At 40.5% G+C, this 21502-nt stretch overlaps 2 protein-coding genes across 5 annotated transcripts; one reads left to right on the forward strand and one right to left on the reverse strand.

The window, feature by feature from the left end:
• The first annotated feature begins 2072 nt into the window (after window positions 1–2072).
• rbm45 (RNA binding motif protein 45) lies at window positions 2073–13638 on the forward strand. Of its 4 annotated transcripts, none has more exons than XM_044372542.1 (11): window positions 2073–2400; window positions 3371–3493; window positions 3724–3850; window positions 4033–4107; window positions 5245–5415; window positions 5843–5972; window positions 6425–6518; window positions 6761–6918; window positions 7304–7379; window positions 7609–7747; window positions 9214–9564. In XM_044372542.1, the coding sequence occupies exons 1-10, from the start codon at window positions 2125–2127 to the stop codon at window positions 7723–7725; spliced, it is 1347 nt and encodes a 448-aa protein (XP_044228477.1). In that variant the 5' UTR covers window positions 2073–2124; the 3' UTR covers window positions 7726–7747; window positions 9214–9564. The 4 variants fall into 4 exon arrangements, with proteins under 4 accessions (XP_044228477.1, XP_044228475.1, XP_044228476.1 ...); XM_044372540.1 differs by lacking the exon at window positions 9214–9564 and adding an exon at window positions 12985–13638 and having other exon boundaries at window positions 2075–2400; window positions 4033–4158; XM_044372541.1 differs by having other exon boundaries at window positions 2075–2400; window positions 4033–4158; window positions 8944–9564.
• Window positions 10660–19857, reverse strand: zc3h15 (zinc finger CCCH-type containing 15). The gene is made up of 11 exons (XM_044372543.1): window positions 19639–19857; window positions 16735–16836; window positions 16320–16422; window positions 16065–16217; window positions 14481–14572; window positions 13665–13847; window positions 12956–13036; window positions 12776–12841; window positions 12584–12694; window positions 12029–12164; window positions 10660–11824 (listed from the first exon to the last, which is right to left on the reverse strand). The coding sequence occupies exons 1-11, from the start codon at window positions 19711–19713 to the stop codon at window positions 11637–11639; spliced, it is 1290 nt and encodes a 429-aa protein (XP_044228478.1). The 5' UTR covers window positions 19714–19857; the 3' UTR covers window positions 10660–11636.
• Window positions 19858–21502: the final 1645 nt, after the last annotated feature.

A 21502-nucleotide genomic window follows, 5' to 3' on the forward strand; every position in this document is an offset into this window, starting at 1 on the left:
CTGTTTATCTTGTCTTGAGTTTTTGGGAGATGTCTTGGTTTAAGCTTTTAGATTCCTGCCTCTCCTGTAAAAATGTGTATTTACTTTAAATCAATGTGTGCAGGTTTGTTTTTGTAATATATATGTGAATGACTTTGGGTACATATCAAATCTTTAAATATTTTATTAAAAATGTATTTTGTAATGTGCAAACAAATAAAGGAATAAAGTAAAAACACCAATCAATACTCAAAATGCAAGAGAACAGGAGCAGATATAGACATTACATCATTTATCTATCAAATATTTAGACTGTCAGACTTCACATCTGTACAGAGGAGAATCATGTCACACTTGTTACCAAACGTTTTATGTTTATAATTACATTATGTTCATATGTATCTGTCTGTTAAGCCTATAACCTGTTTGGTGTACACACACACACACACACACACACACACACACACACACACACGGCATATGGTGGCATATATATAGAAAATTCCTGAGACCCCCCCCCCCCACCACTACTCGACATACCAGTCACAAGCCTGTGACGCCGTATGATCAGCTGACAGTTTTATGGATGTATTACGTGAGTCTGTGACGTCCTATAATTTACATATAACCTACTATACGTCACAGGCGGCGGGTGAGGCTGTCCGACCCTAATAGGCTACATTACCCACCGCCCCTACGATACATATTTATTTACTTTTAATAAATAAAATACATTTTGTTATTTTATACATACTCCATTCATATATTTAATCGTTGGCACAGACGTAGCCTACATTATATTACTTAAATATTATTAGGCTATTATATTAAATACAATTTTTCTGCGGTAACTTACTGTAAAATGCCATGCAACAGGCCTAGACAGCCCACTGTTCAGATATTCAGGTGGATTTTTTTTTTTTTTTTTTTTTTAATGATTTAAAAAAAAAAAAAAAATCTCAACTCTTACAAAACGTCTCTGCAGCATCCTTTTGTAACATTGATTGTGCAGCACCGGGTGGTGCCTCAGCTTTTATATCTCCTGTACAGTAGATGGCAGTAACCGCTCACTATCTACTCCACTGATACCTTCAGAGATGTGGGAATTATAATGTTCATGTGACATAATTGCCAAAACTCAATAACATCAGTGGTGGAAGAAGTGCACATATCCCTTACCTACGTAAAAGTACCAATACGGAAATGTAAGAATACGTAATTACAAGTAAAAGTCTTGCATGACAAATCCTGCATAAGTAAAAGTGCAGTATAGTACAGTTAACTAGTTTAGCCCAGTGGTTCCCAACCTAGGGGTGGGGCCCATCCAAAGGGTCACCTGATAAATCTTAGTGGTCGTGATTTAAGGGAAAGGAAAGAAGAAAAACAAGGCTCTGATACACAAATCTGTTTTCAGTTTTTGAACTTTTTCTCCAATGATTTTTGGTGAAACATTGGATCATTTGAATATTTATTGAATTGAAACCATGTAAGAAGTTTAGAGGTAAAAATCACTATTTTGTGGAGCTGTTAACAACACATAGACATCTGAAATGTGACCCCAATAACACACTGTTTTTTGTAAGACGTCAAAAGCCAAAAAGGTTGATCTTTAACAATGTGTTGTATTTTAAAAGCTTGTTATATTATCCATTGTGTCAAATCTTCATCTGAAAAGTACCTAAAGCTGTCAAATAAATGTAGTGGAGTAGAAAGTACAATATTTCCCTCTGAAATGTAGTGGAGTGGAAGTATAAAGTAGCATCAAATGGAAGTACCTCAAAATTGTACTTGCAGTACTTGAGTAAATGTTCTTAGTTACTTCCCACCACTGCTAATGCAACTTTTCCTTGTAACTTATTTTGTATTACCTCTGGAAAGTGTGTGTCAAAAGTTAAATATCTAGGCTTATGTGTGAACGACATGGCATGGAGGCCTCTTACACAACGTATGGAGTCAAAAATAGTCAAACACTAGAAAATAAATAAATAACAAAATATTAAACACAAAAAATAGTAGCTGTTTTGGGGGTTTTTTTGGATTTCGGTGCTGCATGTTTTGATTAGCAAAAAAGTTCCGGACTGAAACAGGAAGTTCCGGGGAGCATTTAAAGGTAGCACTAACGGCTACAGGCAGCAGGCAGCAAAGATGGAGGAGTACCCAACAAAACAAGGCACTGAAAACCTGGATGACCCTCCCAACAGCCGGCTGTTCGTCGTCACCAGTCGGTCCATAACCGAAGATGAACTTAGGGATAGTTTCTCCGTCTTTGGGGACATCCAGGGGGTTTGGGTGGTTAAAGATAAGCAGACAAAGGAGTCCAAAGGTATCTGCTATGTGAAGTTCTCCAAGTCCTCGCAGGCCTGCCTGGCCATGGAGGAAATGCACGGCAAAGTGCTGATGGACGGCACTAAACCTATCAAGGTAACGGTTAGAGAGATGGGCTAGCTGAAACAAACGATGTAAATTTGTGGTTTATACTTTGTAAGAGACAATTTTACCAGGAGATATGCTTATAGCTTACTAACATGCTACACAAGTGGTGTTAGCTACATTGGAGAGCGAGTCCTGTGTTAAAGGACAGGTTCACAGTATTTCAAATTTGTCTTCAAACAACAGTCAGGAGCACAAATGAACATTGAATCATGTTTTTCTTGCTGCTCGTGTTAATACTGATTATTAGAAGAACCCTTCATAATGCACTTAAAATATAAGTGATGGGGGACAAAATCCGCAGTCCTCCTCCTGTGCAAAAATGTATTTAAAAGTTTATCCGAAGCTAATATGAAGCTTCAGCATCCAAATGAGTCAAATCAAGTAGATATCTTTCAGCGTTACAGTCTTTTAAGTGCCAAAGTCTCTCTTTTTGTTACTGTACTTCCAACGCAGCTCAACATGGAAACACTGTCGGAGGAAACACAAAGAGGGAATTACATGCTAAAAAGACCGTAAATGTGGCAGATATCCACTTGATATGACTAACTCAGACTGCTGAAGATAACCTTTTTAAATGTTTTTTTTGCCGTAAAGAAAACCTCTTTCACTGTTCAAATGGACACCTGACTGTTGTTTTAAGACAGACATGAAAAATTGGGTTCTATCCTTTTGAAAATGGTCAGTTCAGGCAGATAGTTTTGTGTTTATTTGAGGTTTTGAGATATCCATCTGTTTCCACTTCAATATAACAGAATTGTTTAAGGCTGAAGTGACACACACACACACAAACTCAACAGAAACTCGACTTTCCAGAAACAAGGTCTCTGTTGCTCAGGATAATCCACATTCTTCACCAACAACAGTCTCCTTTTGAATTGAATTTCTGAATGTGTTATTGCGCTGCTGTTGTGACAATTATTTCTAACATTTGTCTTTCTTTGTCCGATTGGTTGTTTAGGTGTTTATCGCCCAGTCACGGTCTTCAACGAGACACAGAGACGTAGAAGATGAAGAGCTGACCAGGATCTTTGTCATGATCCCCAAAACGTTCTCAGAGGAGGATCTCAAAAACACATTCAAGGTAACTACACCTACTTCTCACTTTGTCTCATATTTTCTCCTTTATCTAAACATATAGAGCGAGACAGATTAAACCTCGCAGGTACCTAAAAATACACCAAACTGGCTACTATTGCCATCTTTTCCTAACTGGAGACATTAAATAATGATTTATAATCTCAAATAACCAGTTTAGAAGGAAGAATAAAAATGTTTTTAACCCTGTTTGTTGCTTCTTTGTCTCTCCTTCAGGAATATGGAGATATTGAATATTGTGTGATCATCAAGAATAAGTTCACAGGGGAAAGTAAAGGTCTGGGCTATGTGAGATACTACAAACCCTCCCAAGCCGCCGTCGCCATAGAGAACTGTGACAAAAGTAAGACTGTGCTGAACTGTGTTAATGACTCGCTATTTATAGTAGAGGTAGCAACGGGAAAATGTAAAGGAGAGACTCTAATTTCTTCACACTTATAACTGAACTGGTATACAGTTAACAGAATGTGAGGTATGTTTCTAGCCATGACGGCTGCTCACCGCTGTGGACGTTGTTGTCATTAGCTTACAGGGCCATCCTGGCTGAACCTCGCACCAAGGCTTCAACAACAGAAGAGTACACCGGGGGAACAGCCAGAGGTGATTACATGAGCGGTGCTGACTCCATGAACCAGTATGCCTTCCCAATGGGTACGCAGTCGCCTGATTATTGTAATTTAGTATTTCTTTACACTTAATCTGTCATATCTAGGTGGAAGTTTTACAGGTTTTTTTGAATCCCTGACCAGCAGTGAAGTCAGTTACTGTACTGTGTGTGCTGTCAGATGGCATTGTCTTCATTTGGGATTATTATTATAACTTTATCATGTATATTAAAGGTCACACTTGGATGTATTGTTGGACTGCTCAAAATAAGTATTAGTCGCTATCATTAAAAGGTACCCAGTGGTGTTTTTATGAGTAGTTTCACACTATTCACTGATCTACAGGTGGTGGTAGCGTACAAAGAAGTGCAGCAATGCGCATCAAAGGCAGGGAAGAAGACAGCTAGCAAGTAAACACAGATATAAACAATGAAGGTTTCAGATTTTTTTTTTTTTTTTAAATTGGCTTTGCAAACTTTTTACAAAGAAGGAAAAGCATTTAACATGTTTGTTGGGCCTCAAAAGAAGAAGAAGAAGAAGAAGAACTTCACAGGATAAATCAGTCTGTTGGTGACCCTAAAAGAATAATAACTATAATTGAAATAATTTACAGCCAAAATAGAAATTCAAGCAGCTAAGTGTTCAAGTTCAAGTGTGTTATGAAGTATTCACCATTTGCATGGGTACACAGAACAATCACATCGCAATTTGTGCGCTCATTTAAAAGAAGACCAACAAGAAGGAAAAAGGAATATTGTTGTTTTCCAGCTAAGATGAAAAACTTTTTTTTTTTAAACGTTACTTCTCATTCAAATCGATGGTGCACTCATAGCTGCAGTTGTTGTAGGTTTTTGTGAAGAGAAACAAACTTTGTCTTTGAATCTTGTGGAGAAATAAGATTCAAGATGTGAATGTGGAGGTTCAAAGTCTAACCAGCTAAGAGGATTATTTTATTTCAGTATTTCTTTCATGCAACATTAACCTTCAGAGGAAAAAATGATTATAAAATGATGCAAATCTTGTGTAGCAAAAACTGTAGACTTTGTGGTCTTTGAAAGGAACACATTCAGGAGTCCTTTACATCATTTATCTGTGTCTTTTTATTGATCCTGTTGTTCCTCTTTCTGTACAGCTGATCCTGGTAACTATCCAGTCATGGACTATCGCTCCGGTGACTTCACGCGCTGCCTGATGATGTCAACACGGGCTGCGCTTACCCAAGAGCAAATCTTTGCTCTGTTTGACATCATTCCTGGCATGGAGTACTGTGAGCTGCAGAGAGACGCTTACGGGATGAGCAAAGGTTAGCGGTCAAACACAAAGTACATAATTACCTCTTTAGGGTGCTTTCACACTGAAACAGTTCAGACAAACTGGTGCTTTTTGCCCGTTTAGTTCGGTTTGTTTAGGCGGGTGTGAAAGATGGTGCAGACTGGCATCACCCAGTTTTGATGATGACATCACCAAAATGTTCAGTGAAAGAGTTGCCTCTTGGTTTATGTCATTTACTTTTTCACAACATGAACAAAGAGTGTGAACACGAATCGGAGCAAAACTAAAAGACAGGTTCAGACTGAAGGAATCAAACTACAGGTGTGAAAGCTATAATATGATTAAAAATAACAGAAAATGACTGTTACACATTTTCTGCTAATCTGTCCAACAGTTAAAAATGTTTTTAATGATAGTAAACAGAGAAAAGCAGCTTATTGTTGTATTTGTGCCTCCAGGTCATGCTTTGATTCGCTACAGTAACCTCGGATCCGCTGTTTACGCCAAGGAAAAGCTAAATGGGTTTGAATACCCACCAGGCAACAGACTGGCAGTCAATTTTGTCGATGATGGAGAGGATCGCAGCAGGTACACACACACACACACATTTATGCATGTATATACACATCAACATTCATCTTAGTCTGCGGTATGATAAAAAGCTTCATGAAGCTTCATGTCCTTTTTAAACATGCATTAATGAAGAAATTGGGACCAAAAGCAGGTCTAGTTGGAGTCAACTAAATGTCACTGACTGTACACTTTTATAAAGTCTTTGTGACACAGATTGACTTCTTATTTGCTAGTATGCAGTACAAATGTTGAGTAAAAGTGTTTTAAATATGCTAAAATAAAAATCTAGGGACACAAACAGTTTCTGCTCAGTGTTGTACACAGAAGTACTGCACTCAGTATCTGACACTAGAGATTAGATGTGTAAGTGAGAGGCTCTATTTCTGTCCGTATCACTTTTAGTCTCACTATGAACCATCGATAAACACATTTAAACAGTCAGTGTGTTTGTTTTGTTGTGTGTGTAGTCCTGTAGGTCGAATGGCCATGCAGTTTGTAGCAGCCCAGATGATGTCTGCAGTGTGGAACGGACCGTCCACCAGCCAAGTAATGAAACCTCCTGTAAGTTCTCACCAGGTATAATAAAATATAGCACATTAAATCAATGCCTGAATTACAAACTTGTATTACACTAGCCTACTTCCTGCACATTTCTCCTGCATTTAAGACATTTATTGAACCAGTATCGAAGGGACCCAAAACACTGGATGTGAAGATTAAGAAAAACCTGCAAAAAGTCTTATTTGCACACTGATCACCACCGTACCGTGTAAACATTAAAAATGTTTGTTTGTATCTTCCAGGGTTACCCGACTGTCTCCTCAATTTCTCGGATTCAGACAGACGTCAACCTGCCTCCTCTGAAGAAGCTCGCGCCACCCGACAGCAAGGCAAAGGAGCGCTTGTTCGTCGTGTTCAGCCCCTCCCCGCTGCCTATGGATGTGCTAGAGGATGTGTTCTGGTAAATGACCCATGCAGTGACTCATAATTGTGCTTAATAATAATAATAATAATGATAATAATAATAATAATAACACAGTGAAAATGTGCTGATGAGTTAAATATACACGCTGTATAATATATATGTCACATAATACATAAAACAATGGCCAAATGGTAAGACTGATCGTCCATTAGCCGGGGGGTGAAGGGTTCATTCGATCACGACTCTAAGCTCAGTCACTGCGACTCGTTCTGGATGAGAACATCCAGCTAAGTGCTCTTAAATGAGAATGTAATGCTGCTATCACAGTAATGCTCCAGAGAATCAGCATTAACAAATGTTTCTGCTTCACGTTAAATGTTTCTTTCTTCCTGCTGTGTCTCCTCTCTGTCTGCCTCTTTAGTCGCTTCGGTTCCCTTATTGAAGTCCATCTGGTTCCAGGGAGGAAGGTCGGATACATGAAGTACGCAGACAAACAGGTGAGACTCTGAACTGATGGGAAACGTCCTGAATACTGAAGGAAAAGAAGTTGAAGACATAGGAAATGGAGGATAAAAGGGTGACGCTTGATGTGATTTGGTGTGTCTGAGTAAATACAGTCTGGAGGGAGACAGTGGAGCAGGCTGAGCGAGTGTCAAACCTAGTCTTCCTCCCTAAAAAATAAAGCTGCCTCTTCACCCCTCTGTATGCTCGTCTCTCGTCTCTCAGTGCGCAGACGAGGCCATGGCGGCGCTCCACGGTCGGATCGTCAACGGGGTAAAGATGAAGGTGATGCTGGCCGATCCTCCCAGAGAGGAATCTCACAAACGTCCTCGTACCTACTAGGAGCGTGTGACAGAGATGACCGGTAAGTGCCGCGTTTACTCCCGCAGGGAATAATCTGAATAATTAACCGGACGTTTCGTTCTCAAGCATTTGTCATTTCGCACAAGCACACAGAGAGCAGAGAAGGCACATTTCTGCAACACCAGTTTGTGTCAGGTAGAAGCGCTGACTGAGGAACCGGTAAATAACAAACATCAAAAAGTCTGCAGTTCATTTGATATGTTTTAGTACAAACTAATTCGCTGTCTGTGACACAGTCAAAGGAGACTGAATTTATCCTGCTGTACAATCACTTTAACCGCAAAAAGTGACACCTCACTGCAACTGTGTGATGATAGAAACGCAGTGGAATATGCATAATTCCATCTAAACCAGTTCCAGTTAAAGAAAACCAAATCTAACCCAAAATAAAAACCCCCCTATCCAACTGTATCTAAAGGACGCACTTACTATGACTAACATATAACGTACTGCTTTGCATCGTCTGCTGGTGTCACATATAAATAATACATAAAGCCAGGTATTGCTTTGGAGCACAAGCAGACAGTCTGTGCACTGCGGAGGGCCAGGAGTCTGCAAGTTTCAGTTCCAGTGAGACTCTCACCAGATTATTACAGATATTACTTCTAGATAAGATAAGATATACTTTAATGCCCCTGTAGGGAAATTTAGTTCTGGACTCCGTCCTGTGGTTCCACAGAAGATAAAATAAAATCATACATACTGCATAGCATCGGTGTCTTAACAGTCCATGGCCTCCATACGCATGCACAGTTTGCCTGTACACATACACACCTACTGATAACGGCGTCATATTGCATAACCCTCACGGTTACAACATCTACATGACATGTTCAACCTGCTCTTGGGAACCTTGACTCTACTAGAAGGTAAGAGCTGGAGCTCTGAGTGGAGAACATGCATATCTTCTAATACTCTCTAATCCTGCATGGTGAAATAGTAACATGAACTTCTGCTCAACTCCAGAGACCCTAAGTTTATGTAAAATATACATCCATAAATCCACTGGACCCTCCAGCTGAGCGTATCGGAGTCTTCCTCCTGGCTGAAAGAACATGCAGACTCGTGACCCTCCGTTTGTAAAAAATGCACCGTATCAATGTCTGCTCAGGGACGACGGACGCGAGCATGTCTGAGAGCTGAACAGTACTGTTGACACTCTACAACCGTAACCCCACTATTCCTCTTTCATTACAGGGTGTAAGACGTACATTATGATGCACTTTCAGCACACAAAATATGAAGCCTGTCATAAACTTTCTAAAATAATGTCATTCCTCAGTGAAAATTGCTTTATTTGCATTTGCAGTAGACAGTGTGTGGGAGTTCTTCCCTCTTCATACACCTGTGACTGTGTACTCACTGTTTTTTTTAATGACAGCTCTGGCTTGTTTGTCTGTCGTAAAGATGTCAACAAGTTTCTGTTTTCTGTTCTCGTGAATAACTCTTGAGCTTCTTGTTCCCCAGGCGACTGTTGTCATGACACAATGACACCTGACCTGACCGACCGACCGACAGACATCAAGACCTTCTCCCCGACCTCTGACACGACCTTTTGACAACTGTCTGACCTTACTTCTGGTCAGAGACCTTGCTGTGACCCACTGATTTTAAACATGTGTACCGTAGCATCCACTACTGAAGTTGAACCTCATTATATACAGTCTGTGAACAGTTAAGTCCATGTATGTATAGTTGTGGTCAGTGTCATGTTTTTATGCTTTTTTTTTTTTTTTAAGTGCATAATTTCAACTTTGACACTGCTTTTGGTTCCTGTCAGTAGCACCACATGATTAACAGACTACTGTATTTTAAGTTTAAAAAAAGCCACGTTACATGTAGTTTGGGTGGTTGGCAGCGTTTTCGTATTGTGGGCAGGAGGCTGCTGCCTGTTGATAAGCTGAACATTTAGATTCCTCAAGCTGGATCTAGACGGTTTCTTTTTAAATTTTTTTTTTTTTTAGTTCTGATCTGGCTCTTTCTATTTTCTCCTATGGTATGCCTTGTAATCCAATGTTGAGCTCAGATCAAAGGTGTTTATCAGACTGACTGTGAGCTTTTTTTTTTTTTTTTTTGTCTCAGTAAAAATAAAAATGGATTCAACACACCGTTCAACTTGTATTGTCTTGTATTTTGTAGCATCCTGATGAGTGACAGGACTGTTGTCCATTTTAAAAAACACAAACACACATATCTATGATTTGAAATGTCAAAGATAATAACTGTTAGAGCTCCTTGTACCGTCATCTGGTCTGCTCGATCACCTGAATGCTCCCCGAACAACTTAAAATGAATTTCTGATTATTTTCCTGCTGCACCTAAATTTATCATTTCTTGTTTTGCTTTCATCTCTTGATGATGTGTGTTTCGCTTATTTTTAGTGGTGAACAACAAATCACTTTTCATTTTGTATTACTGGGATAAAAGCCTGTAAGATGTAGAGTTGATCAGACGCGTAACAAGCTGCCTATTAAATTACATCGATGCCATTTTTAAGCAAGTAAGCAGCAACGTGCAGCTGAGTCAGATCAGTGACAGCAAACTACAGATAGAAGAGACTGGAGCACACTGGTTTGCAGCCTTTTAATGGTGCAAACAGACATTTTGACAGCAACAGTAGTGTTGAAACATGAGTGTGTTCGCATTAAAACATGCAAATGAATCAGTGAAGAGAAAATTCATGTCACACTCCGGTAGCTTCTGAGGGACGAGAGGATGGATTGTGGGCATATAAAAAATGAATACTGGACTATTATTAAATGGTTCAGTTTGTGTTGTTGGGATCAGCTGCATAATGTGTTTAGCCTGCATAGACTATCACGATAAACAACCTTTAAAACATAAAGAGCAGAAAATGTGTACAGTTACAAATATAACCTGGCACTCGGCATCATCCAAGAAGAAGACACACAATGGATGCACAGTAATATTTTATTTCTCCTGGAGGCATCTCATGAGAATGTTATTTACAATACTGGGCTGGCAATGGGATTATTTGGTTTCCCTGCTGGGGCTTAATAATAGCGCTAATCTGGTCTCAGAAATAGGGCCAACATTTCAGAAGCTAACTCTTCTTTTTTAGAAAGTTCCATGAATTTACCATTAAACACAAGAATAGGGCTTTAACTTCAGCTGAATACAACAATTTTTCACTAGAATTTGACAAGAAAAAAGTGCGAAGGCCATTAAACAATTTGACTTTGATTTTGGTGAGAACCGGTGAAGCTCTGAACAGACTGAATTTCTTACAACAGAATCACTCCTGTTCATTTCCTGCTTTGTAAAAACCTCCGTTTACAACATTTTCCTCAAACATCCACCAATAATAATCACTTTATTGAAACCTTTTCCCGCAGTACAATCTTTTTAAGTACAGTACTTTCATTTTCAAGCCCTTGTAACGTGTCACTCTGCAAATCACTATATTCAATATTTGACTGTGATTGGGTAGAAAAGCACTTTAAGCCTAATTTATTCCAAAGTAAAATTTGTTCCAACGTAAAGCCAGCGAGCTCGTCGAGCAACAGAAAGTGCACAACAGCAGCCAAAGTCTCTTTTAATGGAAATTCAGACGAGCAACATTCATGTGGAGTTGGCCCTGGTAAACCCTATTTGGCCCTGCTGAGGAAATCTGACACCCAATGGAGACAACCTGAAGACACGGTGGGGGGGTGTGAGAGAGGAGCGATACAGAAAACAGAGGGGGCAGAGACAGGCAGTGATGTCATTATATAGTCAGGCTTTATTACTGGAGTCTCTGTCATTTTAAAATCATTCAAACATCGGGTGTCTTTGTTGTTTAGCTCCATGCATCCATCAGTCCATCCTTTAGTCACTTTAGTCCGTCCTAGCTTCCATCTCCGGCTCCCTCCCTTCTCACGCGCTCCCTCTCAGTCTTCCAGCGCCAGTGTGTTGAGTTCCTCGTCCAGTTCCTCTAGATCTTCTCCCGTGAACAGGTTTTCGTCCACCGGGACCTCCTCTTCCTCTTCGCCGTCCTCCCCGCCTCCCTCGGCGCCCGACAGCCCGTTGGCCTCGGCGCTGCCGCCGCCGCCGCCGCAAGCTCCGTTCGACTGTTCCTCTGCAGATGGGGCGAAGAGAGAAGAAGATGGAAGAAGCAGGAAAGAAGAAAAATACAGAGACAGACAGGAAGAGGTTATTTTTTTTCTTTTTCATCTTTTAAGTGATGAATTAGATGGTTACTGATAGTTGTAGAACCAGCTGACAGGCACTGAGGAGGTAACGAGGCAGAAATGACGTTTTGTAATCGGTGAGTTTTTCTTACCGTTGTCCGCTCCCGTCGGCTGAGTCTTATTCCTTGAAGTGAAACGGTCCGTGGACGCTACGGTAATGCCTGTGTTGTCGACCTCTTGTGGAACAAAGCGGGATAAGTCTATGTCCTGGATCTCTGTAGTATCAATCTGAAATAAAAATGGTACACATCATGGTTTAGAAAAGATTGATCATCCGTCTCTAATTTTCTTTATTTATTAGAAAATTAGTTGTTTGGTCTATGAAATATCAGAAAATGTCGATCACTGTTCCCCAGTGTCTTCTCCTGCATTGCAGCTCTAATTTACACTGTGTCTTTTCTGCAGATACTGTATATCAATAGTGCAAACTATATTAGACACCAACCGAAGTGGTGCACAAATATTGTTTTGAGACATCTCACTTCCAGTGCGAGGACTGTCGAGCACAAATCAATAGGAAGTCAGACAAAGCCAAACTAAATAACCATCGACTGCAGGAGGAGAAGCGTCGGCTCAGAAGGCAGGAGGTTTCCCTCTAATTCAGCGAGTGTGTGCCACAAATACACTAGAAAAATGTTGATAATTACCTCTTCCTCTTCGTCTTCATCTTCTTTGTTGGCATATCGAGTGTCATCAGCCTCGTCGTCGTCGTCGTTGACCAGCTCTGGACGGAACTCAAACACCTCACGGCCGCTCACCTACAGATACGAGCGATTTCATTAAATCATGTTTTACTCTGGAAACGCCTGCTTCAGCATCACTGTTGGAGCCAAACTCACCACTAGCGATTTTCCAGCCTTAAAGTCAGCCTTCTTCTTCTCCATCTCCTCTCTCGCTTTATCCACCTGTTAAATCAACAGCAGCCAGTTAGTCATGGATAAAAACTTATGTGACAATGTCCTGAATCATCAGAAGAGCTTGTTTCATCAGATGCAGATGTTAATAGAACATATTCCAACCTTCTCCTGCCTTTTCCTCTTCTTCCAAGCCAGGAAAGTCTCCAGGGTGATCCGAGTCACGTTGATACCCAGAGCCGCACGCTAGGAGAGAGCCAGAGAGATGTCAGGACATGGAGAGACAAGAGAGCTTCCAGGGTAAAGTCAGTCAGAGTACTTAGAGAGTCAGACAGACGTCAGACGCCGTCTGGCAGCCATGTTGGAGGCTCCTCATCTTTTGGGTGACAAAATCTGACATCTGGATACATTTCGTAACATCTAACTTGTCCCTATCAGATTAGATTTATTTGTTGTTTTTGACTGATCAATGATCTTTCTTGTGTTTCTGGTCTGTCTGTATAGAACAGCGTTGTTATCAACTCATCTTAAAATTGTTTTACTGAAGTTTATCACATTATATTTTTCTGTATATTTGTAAAGCACTTTGTTTTGTGTTTTTAAAAGTGCATTAGAAATAAAGTCGCTTACTTAATAAATACTAGTACCGATGTCTCTAGTGAGCTAAAACCTTAATAAAGTCAAATACTATCAGTAACTGTTACACTGCCCAGTAGAAACCTAGAGTTTTGAGGCTACAGCTAACTTGCGTTAATGAATTAATGTGCACAAACCCCCCTGCTGTAATCATTTGTGCACACCCCCAGTTCTCCACGGACCTTCATGATGTCACCCGTATCTCTGAACTGCCCGTCGTTAAAGCGTCCATCCTTACCTCACTCTCTATCAGTTCCTCCAACGAGATCTCCTCCTCTTTCTCCTCTTTCTTCTTGTCTTTTTTCAGTACAAAGCCGGGCGGCAGAGCGTGCCGGTACATGCAGTTATCGCCCCCTCCTGGACACACCCAGAACCAGCCGTATTTATTATTCTCTATGGCCTCCAGGAAGTACTTACACACCTGCAGACGACAAAAACAGTAGTTAACCTTTAGAAGGGGAAGAGAAAACAGACAGACAGCATCTTCTATTGCTACTTTATTGAACAGGCTGAATCTTAACTTTAACTGACTGGGTCCATATGGTTGGTAATTCAACTGAATCCATCCCTGATGGAAACTCCTAACCGCCTCTGACACTTTAAATGACCCTAATCTGAGTGTTTTCTGAGGCTTCGCAGGTGACCAAGTTAATGGCCAGTTAGGCTTTAATTCTCTGGACTCTGGCCCGACTGTGGATGCCGCCAGCAATAACAGGACATCACAGGTCAGAGATTTGTGTAATGATTCATCTAATCTTGTACCCCCCGCCATCGCCCAACCCTATTTCACGGTCGCTCTTATAGAATTTGTTGTGCTTCCTTTTTCCCCCTTTTTCTAATCTTAAGCCTCATCTCCACACTTCCTGAACACCATGTTTATCTTTCATCTCATTTCCTTCTCTGTCTTCATGTCTATAACATGATTTAATTTTTCCATTTACAATTTCGATTACGACAGTCAGATTACAATTTTTCCATCGAATGAAAATGACAAATGCTGTTTCCCTCCATTCATCTACCTCCCAACTTCATTCATTGATCAGAACAGACTTACGATCTGTGTTTTGGCTTTCTTCTTCTCGGCCTCTCCGTGTTTTTTGTTGACCACTTCCTCCAGCTTCTTCTCATCCCAGTTCTCCATAGTGTCTAAACAGAAACACAACAGACCTCATGTTAATCGCAGGTCACAGAAGTGAGTAGTTCAGACAGTGTTGTTCAACAAATTTTACAAAAAGACAATAAAAATACAGCTGCAAGCGGCGATTTGCGGGTTTAAACCTTTTTGTGCTCAACAGAGGGAAGCAACTGGCCAAAATTACATTTCAGATTCAGGCTTCACAAAAGGTGAGCAAAGTCACTTCAGCTAGTTTAATTCTGTTTAAAGAAGTAGTGAGACCAATCACACACTTGTTTCATCATCACAAAGCCTGCAGCATTTCAATAACTGCACACTCACAGTTCCACCATCCGTCCTCCCTTCATTGGAAGTGAATGAAACTGTGTGTGTGTGTTCAGGATGATCGTGCAGAATGTCTTCAGTGAGTTTAATCAGGATTGAGTTATATTAGTTAGTTAGTAATATGTGATAGGCCACGCCCACGTGCACCAATCAACAAGGCACTTCAGATTTTGGTTAATACCAGAGCATGCATACCAATTTTGGTGAAGTTTTGTCCACCAGGTTTTCAGATACACGTTTGTGGCACCCCCTATGGGTTGGGCTCAAAATCCTTTAACAGACCTATTCCCAATCATGGACTGAAGTTATGTACAAGATTTATGATGACTGGACAAATGGTAAATGAGTTATGGCCAATATTCTCTAAGCCCCACCCAAAGATATTGTGTTTGATGGCGGCCATGTTTTTGGACCAAGTATACCACATTTGGTGTTGATGGAGTCAAAATCCAAAAAGTAAATGTCACATTACTGTTTTTCACGTTATGCAAATTAGCAAAAAAATCCATCATGGCACACTTTTATGGTCCAAGAGTCTTTCTTGTGCGTGGTCTTTGCAAGATTGAATTTTTGGGCCTTAATTACAGCGTCACCATCTGGCCGATTGGGCTCATATTTCTTGGGAAGCACATGCACATCATTTCCAGTTATTGGGCCAAGTTTCAAGGTTTTCGCTCATTCCAGCTCACAGCAATTTGAGCCGCCGCAGAATAAAACAACAACAATAATAATAATAATAATAATAAACCAGCACAAACACAGAAGGGTTCTACTCCTTCGGGGTTCGAACCCTAATAAACAAAAGTTTCCTTGATGTTTACAGGAACGACTGTTGTTCAAGTGGTTTATTGAGTTTGAGATGTTATGAGCTCTGTCTCATGTAACTAAGGCTTTACTATCATTTCAAATAACAAGTTTCTTTTCATTAATATCAACAGAAATACAACATTGTATAATGACAGAGCCACCATTAAGTATGCTTATGATTCATGCTATTGTAATATTAAATGGTGAGCCATTCCCAAAACTGCTGACATTTTTATAAGATAGCCTACTTATTCATTTATTTCAACCATCGAGGGGCCATTATATCAATTGTTACAATTTTTCTAAAGTTACAATCATGATGAAATCTCTCAGCTGTATTACATAACAATATAAATGTCACAATGCACTAACCTTTCTCCAGGTCTTCATCTCTTTCATCCACGTAGACGCTCCTCTTCTCACATTTCCGCTCCATAGACAAGTCATGGCTGAACTTGCACTTGTCACCTTTAGTACACTGGCCCTGCTTGAAGAACGCACACAGCACTGACTTCGGGTCGACACCTACGGAGAGAGAAGAGTGAATAATTATAGACATGAACAACTGAAATAAAAGATTAGCAAGATTCAAAAATAGTTAATCTTTCTTGATTGTGTGTTGTTTACCTTTGCTGACTTTCTGGGCAGCAACTACAGGTTTGAACAGCTCATTCAGTTCATCCAACTCTTTCTTCTTATCAGACTTCTTGTTGGTCTTGTCTGCCTCAGTCTGGGCAATTAAAAAACACACAAAGATAGAAGATATATTTAAAGACTATTTGATCTTCAATGAGTGGCAAATGTTTCCGATCCTTAGCGGTATCTCCACCGTGCAGACAGGTAACCACAAACACCTGACAGATAATACGCTCAACTCTAGTTAACAGTCAATCGTCTCTTTCTTTTCTTTTTAACAGCTGACATTTCAAATTCTTTGGAAAAGAGGAGATAAGTACAGTGAGAAACGGTTAATTCTCAGACAATTCAAGCATAAGATAGTGAGAGGTATGAGAAGATGGAGAAAGAAGAGTTTCTTCCTCACCTGTCTGGCACTTTGTTGTCCATATTTGACTTGGTGAGTAACGTTCTTGATGAACTTCTGTTGTTTGGCTCCTTTCTTGTTCTTCAAGCCAAATGTCTTGTCCTGGGAAGAAAAAAACAAACAAAACATGTCAATCTATTACCAATTTTCTAATTAACATCCAGTCCAAGTACTTCCCTACAAGGGATGACAGGGAGGCTTGTAGCAGCAGAGCTTAACACACAGTGTGATTTTGTCCCAGATGAAAGCTGACGATCGTGTCAGAAACGTGGGGAAATCTTTAGCTGTTATTAATCCAGAACAATGATTCTACATTACACTGAGAGACACGCGAGAGTGTCAGTGACAGAAGACAAACGGCGTCAAAGTTCTCACAAGGTGACTGCAAGTCTACAAACAAATACAGGAAGACAGTAGGGCTGCAACTAACGGTTATTTTCATTGTCTATTAATCCATCAGTTATTGTCTTGATTAAGCGATTAGTCATTTGGTCTTTAAAATGTCCAAAAATGGTGAAAACTTCCTCAAATGTCTTCTTTTCACCCCGACCATAACTGACCAGTCCATAACCCAAAGATACTCAGTTTATTTTATTTAGTCATAGAAGACTAAATAAACCAGAAAACTTTCACATTTAAGACGCTTTTTTTGTCAAATGACTCAAAACGATTGATTATAAAAATAGTTGGCGATTAATTTTCCCTTTGTTGAGCGCTTGTTGCAGCTCTTGAATACAGAATAAAATGGCAAAGCACACAGGCTGGTGCAACATTGTCATTACTGAATGAAGTTAAAAAAAAAAACAAACTGTAACGTGCTTCAAAGTTGACATTGTTCAGTCAGAAACAGATTATGGTTTTATTAGACCCATTTTGCACAACGTGACATGCTGTTATCATACAGTGTGTCGGGGCCTCTGGTAGGATGACTCAGATATTTTACCACCAACATGGTGACACGTTAGAGGTTACAAAGAGATTTCAGGTAAAACTGCATTTGATTTGATCTGTTTAAAGCTCCAATACTTTTCTGAGTAATATGAGCAAAAAAAAAACCCTGCAAGTAGCATTCATTACATCTCATTGCTATAATCTGTCAACTCTTAAGATGGCAACAACAACAAATACTGGGTCAACAACAATCTGTTCCAGCAATTGTTTAAGTCTTTAAGAGGAGGCAGAGCTATAATCAGTCAAGTGTTTTCCTGTTTGACTTGTCAGGAAACACGGCGCTGACAATTATCCAAGAGGAGCTGTTTTGTAATTCAGAATATATTCACACACACTGCACAAATTATGTGATGAAATTTACTTGCACTTCCAGATTAACACAGTTGTTGAAATTGAAAGTTATGACTGGCGTTATTCTTTGTTTTTCTTATTGTGAACAAAACCCCTGCTGAGACTATAACCTTCAATGTGTGTTAGTCTGTCTCTCAAAACTTTCTGACCTCCCTTAACTGTCTGTGGTACGAAGCACCAAGGCCACTGGTTCCCACTTAGATCAGATTTAAGGACAGGGTCACAATTTTTCAAATCTATATTGAAACAATGGTCAGGTGCCCGTCCAAATGAGTCAAATCAAGTAGATATCTTTCAACTTTACAGTCTTATTAGTGCCCAAGTCCCTCTTTTTGTTACTATACTTCCACTACAGCTTAACAGGGAAACACTGTCCAAGGAAACAAAGAGGGAATTTGATGCTAAAAAGACTGCAAATGTGGCAGATATCCACTTGATGTGACTAACTCAGACTGCTGAGGCCTCATAGAAGCTTCAGATCAACTTTTAAACGTGTTTTTGCACAAAATGACTGTGTGGACACACTGTGGATTTTGGCCCCCATCACTTACATTTAAAGCACATTTGAAGGGGATCTTTTTATAGCCAGTATAAACAGGAGGAATGATTACAGTGAGGAAAACCTCTTTCAGTGTTCACTTTGGCACCTGACTGTTGTTTTAAAACAGACTTGAGAAATTGTGAACCTATCCTTTAAGCAACAGGCAATGAAATGTACATACAGTGTTACCACAGACCTGTTGTAAACTCAGACAAGTGAAAGATATTTTCCAACTCTGTCATTGAGGTGACATCAAACATGCTCCTTTATGAATTGTTGCACAAGGCATCATTTGAAGTTATAACAAGTTCTTTGTAACAAGTTCAAAACATCTAACTACACAGATAATCAATCTGGTATCTTCACAAACAGTAACAGTACAATCTGTGCCTCTCTGTGCACAACAGCGGCCAACACTGACGAGCCGGTTTTGAGAGAAGGATGTGACGGATGTTTTTATAGCTACTGGGATCAACTGTTGGTTTTTAACGAGTAAAGTAGACATTAACGACACTCCTACTTTTAACAAAACACATATTAGGTTAAGAATAACATATAAACGTATGTATTGGCTCATATTTGGTCCTTCATCTGTCCTGTCGGGCCCGTCAGAAACAGGCCCATCGCCTGCTTATGTTTAAGGACAACCACGCTTATCATACAATACGTTATAAAAACGTTATGTTAAAGCTTCTGACTTTAGCCACTGACTTTGAGGGACATATATAAACCTCACTAGTACAAGTGTGGTCACTTATTGAGGCGGCACGGCCCTGCTAGCAGCTTGTCCGCCTGCTACATGCATGTCAAAGATGAACTAAGTGGGCCTCCTGACAGCTGGCTGGCTACAGATTGAATTATAGTGATTAACGCTTTAGTTTATAAGGCAAGGACACCGAAACGAATACTGAACATTTGAGAAACGCTGACACTTTTCCAGATACCAGTGTAACTTTAGCAAACGTCAACTTGTCAGCTCCTGTGTTAGCCAGCCTACGTGTGTTACGTTAGCTCCTCAGCTAAAGCTAAACGCCGACGTGCTAACTCGTGTTTTTCTTTACCTCAATTATCTTTTCCTTTTTCTTCTCTTGAGTTTTTTTACTTCCCGCGGCCGGGGCGGGTTTCTTCGGAGGCATGTTGGCTCAGGTTTAGCCGTGTACAAAGCGCTTGTAGCGGTGTAATATTTATTTTGATGTGAGGTTTCAGTTGGGAAGCCAGCTCCACATAACCCAGTTGTTGCTAACGCGGCACAGCAACGGCGCGCTTAGGCCACATGTGAGTTGTTGATGTGCTATGGCGTCATCACGCATGGCGAGAGGCATGACGGGTACTGTAGTCTACAGAGAATCAAAGTTATCTTAGTATACAGACAGACGGACAGACAGATACTTTATTAATCCCAAAGGGAAATTGAAATGTTACAGCAGCCAACAATGAGGTAAAAAAGTTAAAAGAAACAAACGCAATCTAAGGCTAAATTATATATAATAACTAAACAGAACAACTCTAATATTAAAAATAAATTGACCAAAAATAATATAATGGTCAGGTGGATATTGCTGTGGTAGTAAGGTGCATGATTGTCCATGGATGTCAGAATTGAGTGTACTAAATACTGATACCTGAATGATCTACACAATGTGTATAATAATAATAATAATAATGTATCACATTTATATAGGGCTTTATCTTGATACCCAAAGTGCTTCACAGTGAAAGGGGGGGGGGGGGGGGGGGGGGACACTCACCTCAACCACCACCAATGTGTAGCGCCCACGTGAGTGACGCACAGCAGCCATTTTGCTCCAAAAGGGTCACCACACATCAGCTTGAGGTGGAGAGGGAGGGAATCATTGAGCCAGCTACACTGAGGGATGATTAGGTGGCCAGATGGAGAGAGCCAGGTTGGGAACTTTGCCAGGATGCTGGGGAGCCCCCTACTCTTTGTGATGAGTGCCATGGGATCTTTAATGACCACAGTGAGTCAGGACCTCAGATTAACGTCTCATCTGAAGGACAGCATCTCCTACAGCAGTGTTCCCATCACTGCACTGGGGTGCACTGGCCCACCAACACCACTCCCAGCAGCAACTTAGTTTTTGCCCAAGAGGTCTCCCATCCAAGAGCTAACCAAGCCCGTGCCTGCATAGCCTCAGTCATTCAGCAGAAACAGGGTACATGTTGGTATGGCTGCTGACTGTATACATATGATAACAAATCTACACAATGTATATACATATGATAACAATGAGTTATCCAGATAACTAAAACCTACAGTGACGGAAGAAGTATTCATTTTCATATCAATTTTGTCAGTTTCTGTTTGTAAACACACAGCATTCAAAGTTGGACCCTCCTCCCTGTCTCAATGAGCAGCGAGAGATAGAGAGAGCAGCAGTGGTTGAGCAAGCTAAAGAGTGAATGAAGAGAGGAAGCAGTGCTGGTGAGAACAAAGCTGTGAATCAGAGAAATAAATGTTATTTTCTGATTGTTTCATGGCGGTTACATTCTAAAGCACATATAAACACACCCACACATCCGTACAACCCTGCAGGAAGGTGCCGCATTGCCAGATTTTGTGTGAATGCATCCTGTTGTGGCCTCTCTGCTCTGCGTGTGTGTTGCTCTGCCCGGCCCTCAGTCAAGCAGACACACAGACCTGCAGCTCTTTATACATCCATGACACAGAGACAGCGAGCAGAGCAGAGGAGAGAGACGGAGACAACGATGTAATCTGTTTGCTACACTAAAAGTCCTGACCTCACACCTTGCAGGCTGTTATTGGCTGCGGGCTACACACCCACTGCCCAAAGATAGACGCCTAGAAACATCCTGAACACAGCAAAATAATAGGAAAATAAGAAAATACAGGCAGAGGGCAGAGTCTCTTATATTCATACACTGCCACACACTTCTAGTGATTGA

This window comes from Thunnus albacares, chromosome 14 (assembly GCF_914725855.1).
Source record: "Thunnus albacares chromosome 14, fThuAlb1.1, whole genome shotgun sequence".
NCBI classification, from domain to species: Eukaryota; Metazoa; Chordata; class Actinopteri; order Scombriformes; family Scombridae; genus Thunnus; species Thunnus albacares.

Excerpts from the sequence above, each read along its gene's own strand:
- rbm45 (XM_044372540.1), top strand. The coding sequence starts at position 2,125 with ATGGAGGAGTACCCAACAAAACAAGGCACTGAAAACCTGGATGACCCT. Across the intron at positions 3,494-3,723 it reads ATCTCAAAAACACATTCAAG|GAATATGGAGATATTGAATA; the intron begins GTAACTACACCT and ends TCTCTCCTTCAG. Across the intron at positions 7,380-7,608 it reads TGAAGTACGCAGACAAACAG|TGCGCAGACGAGGCCATGGC; the intron begins GTGAGACTCTGA and ends CTCGTCTCTCAG.
- zc3h15 (XM_044372543.1), bottom strand. The coding sequence starts at position 19,713 with ATGCCTCCGAAGAAACCCGCCCCGGCCGCGGGAAGTAAAAAAACTCAA. Across the intron at positions 16,837-19,638 it reads AAAAGGAAAAGATAATTGAG|GACAAGACATTTGGCTTGAA; the intron begins GTAAAGAAAAAC and ends TTTTCTTCCCAG. Across the intron at positions 12,842-12,955 it reads AGAGGAAAAGGCAGGAGAAG|GTGGATAAAGCGAGAGAGGA; the intron begins GTTGGAATATGT and ends TTGATTTAACAG.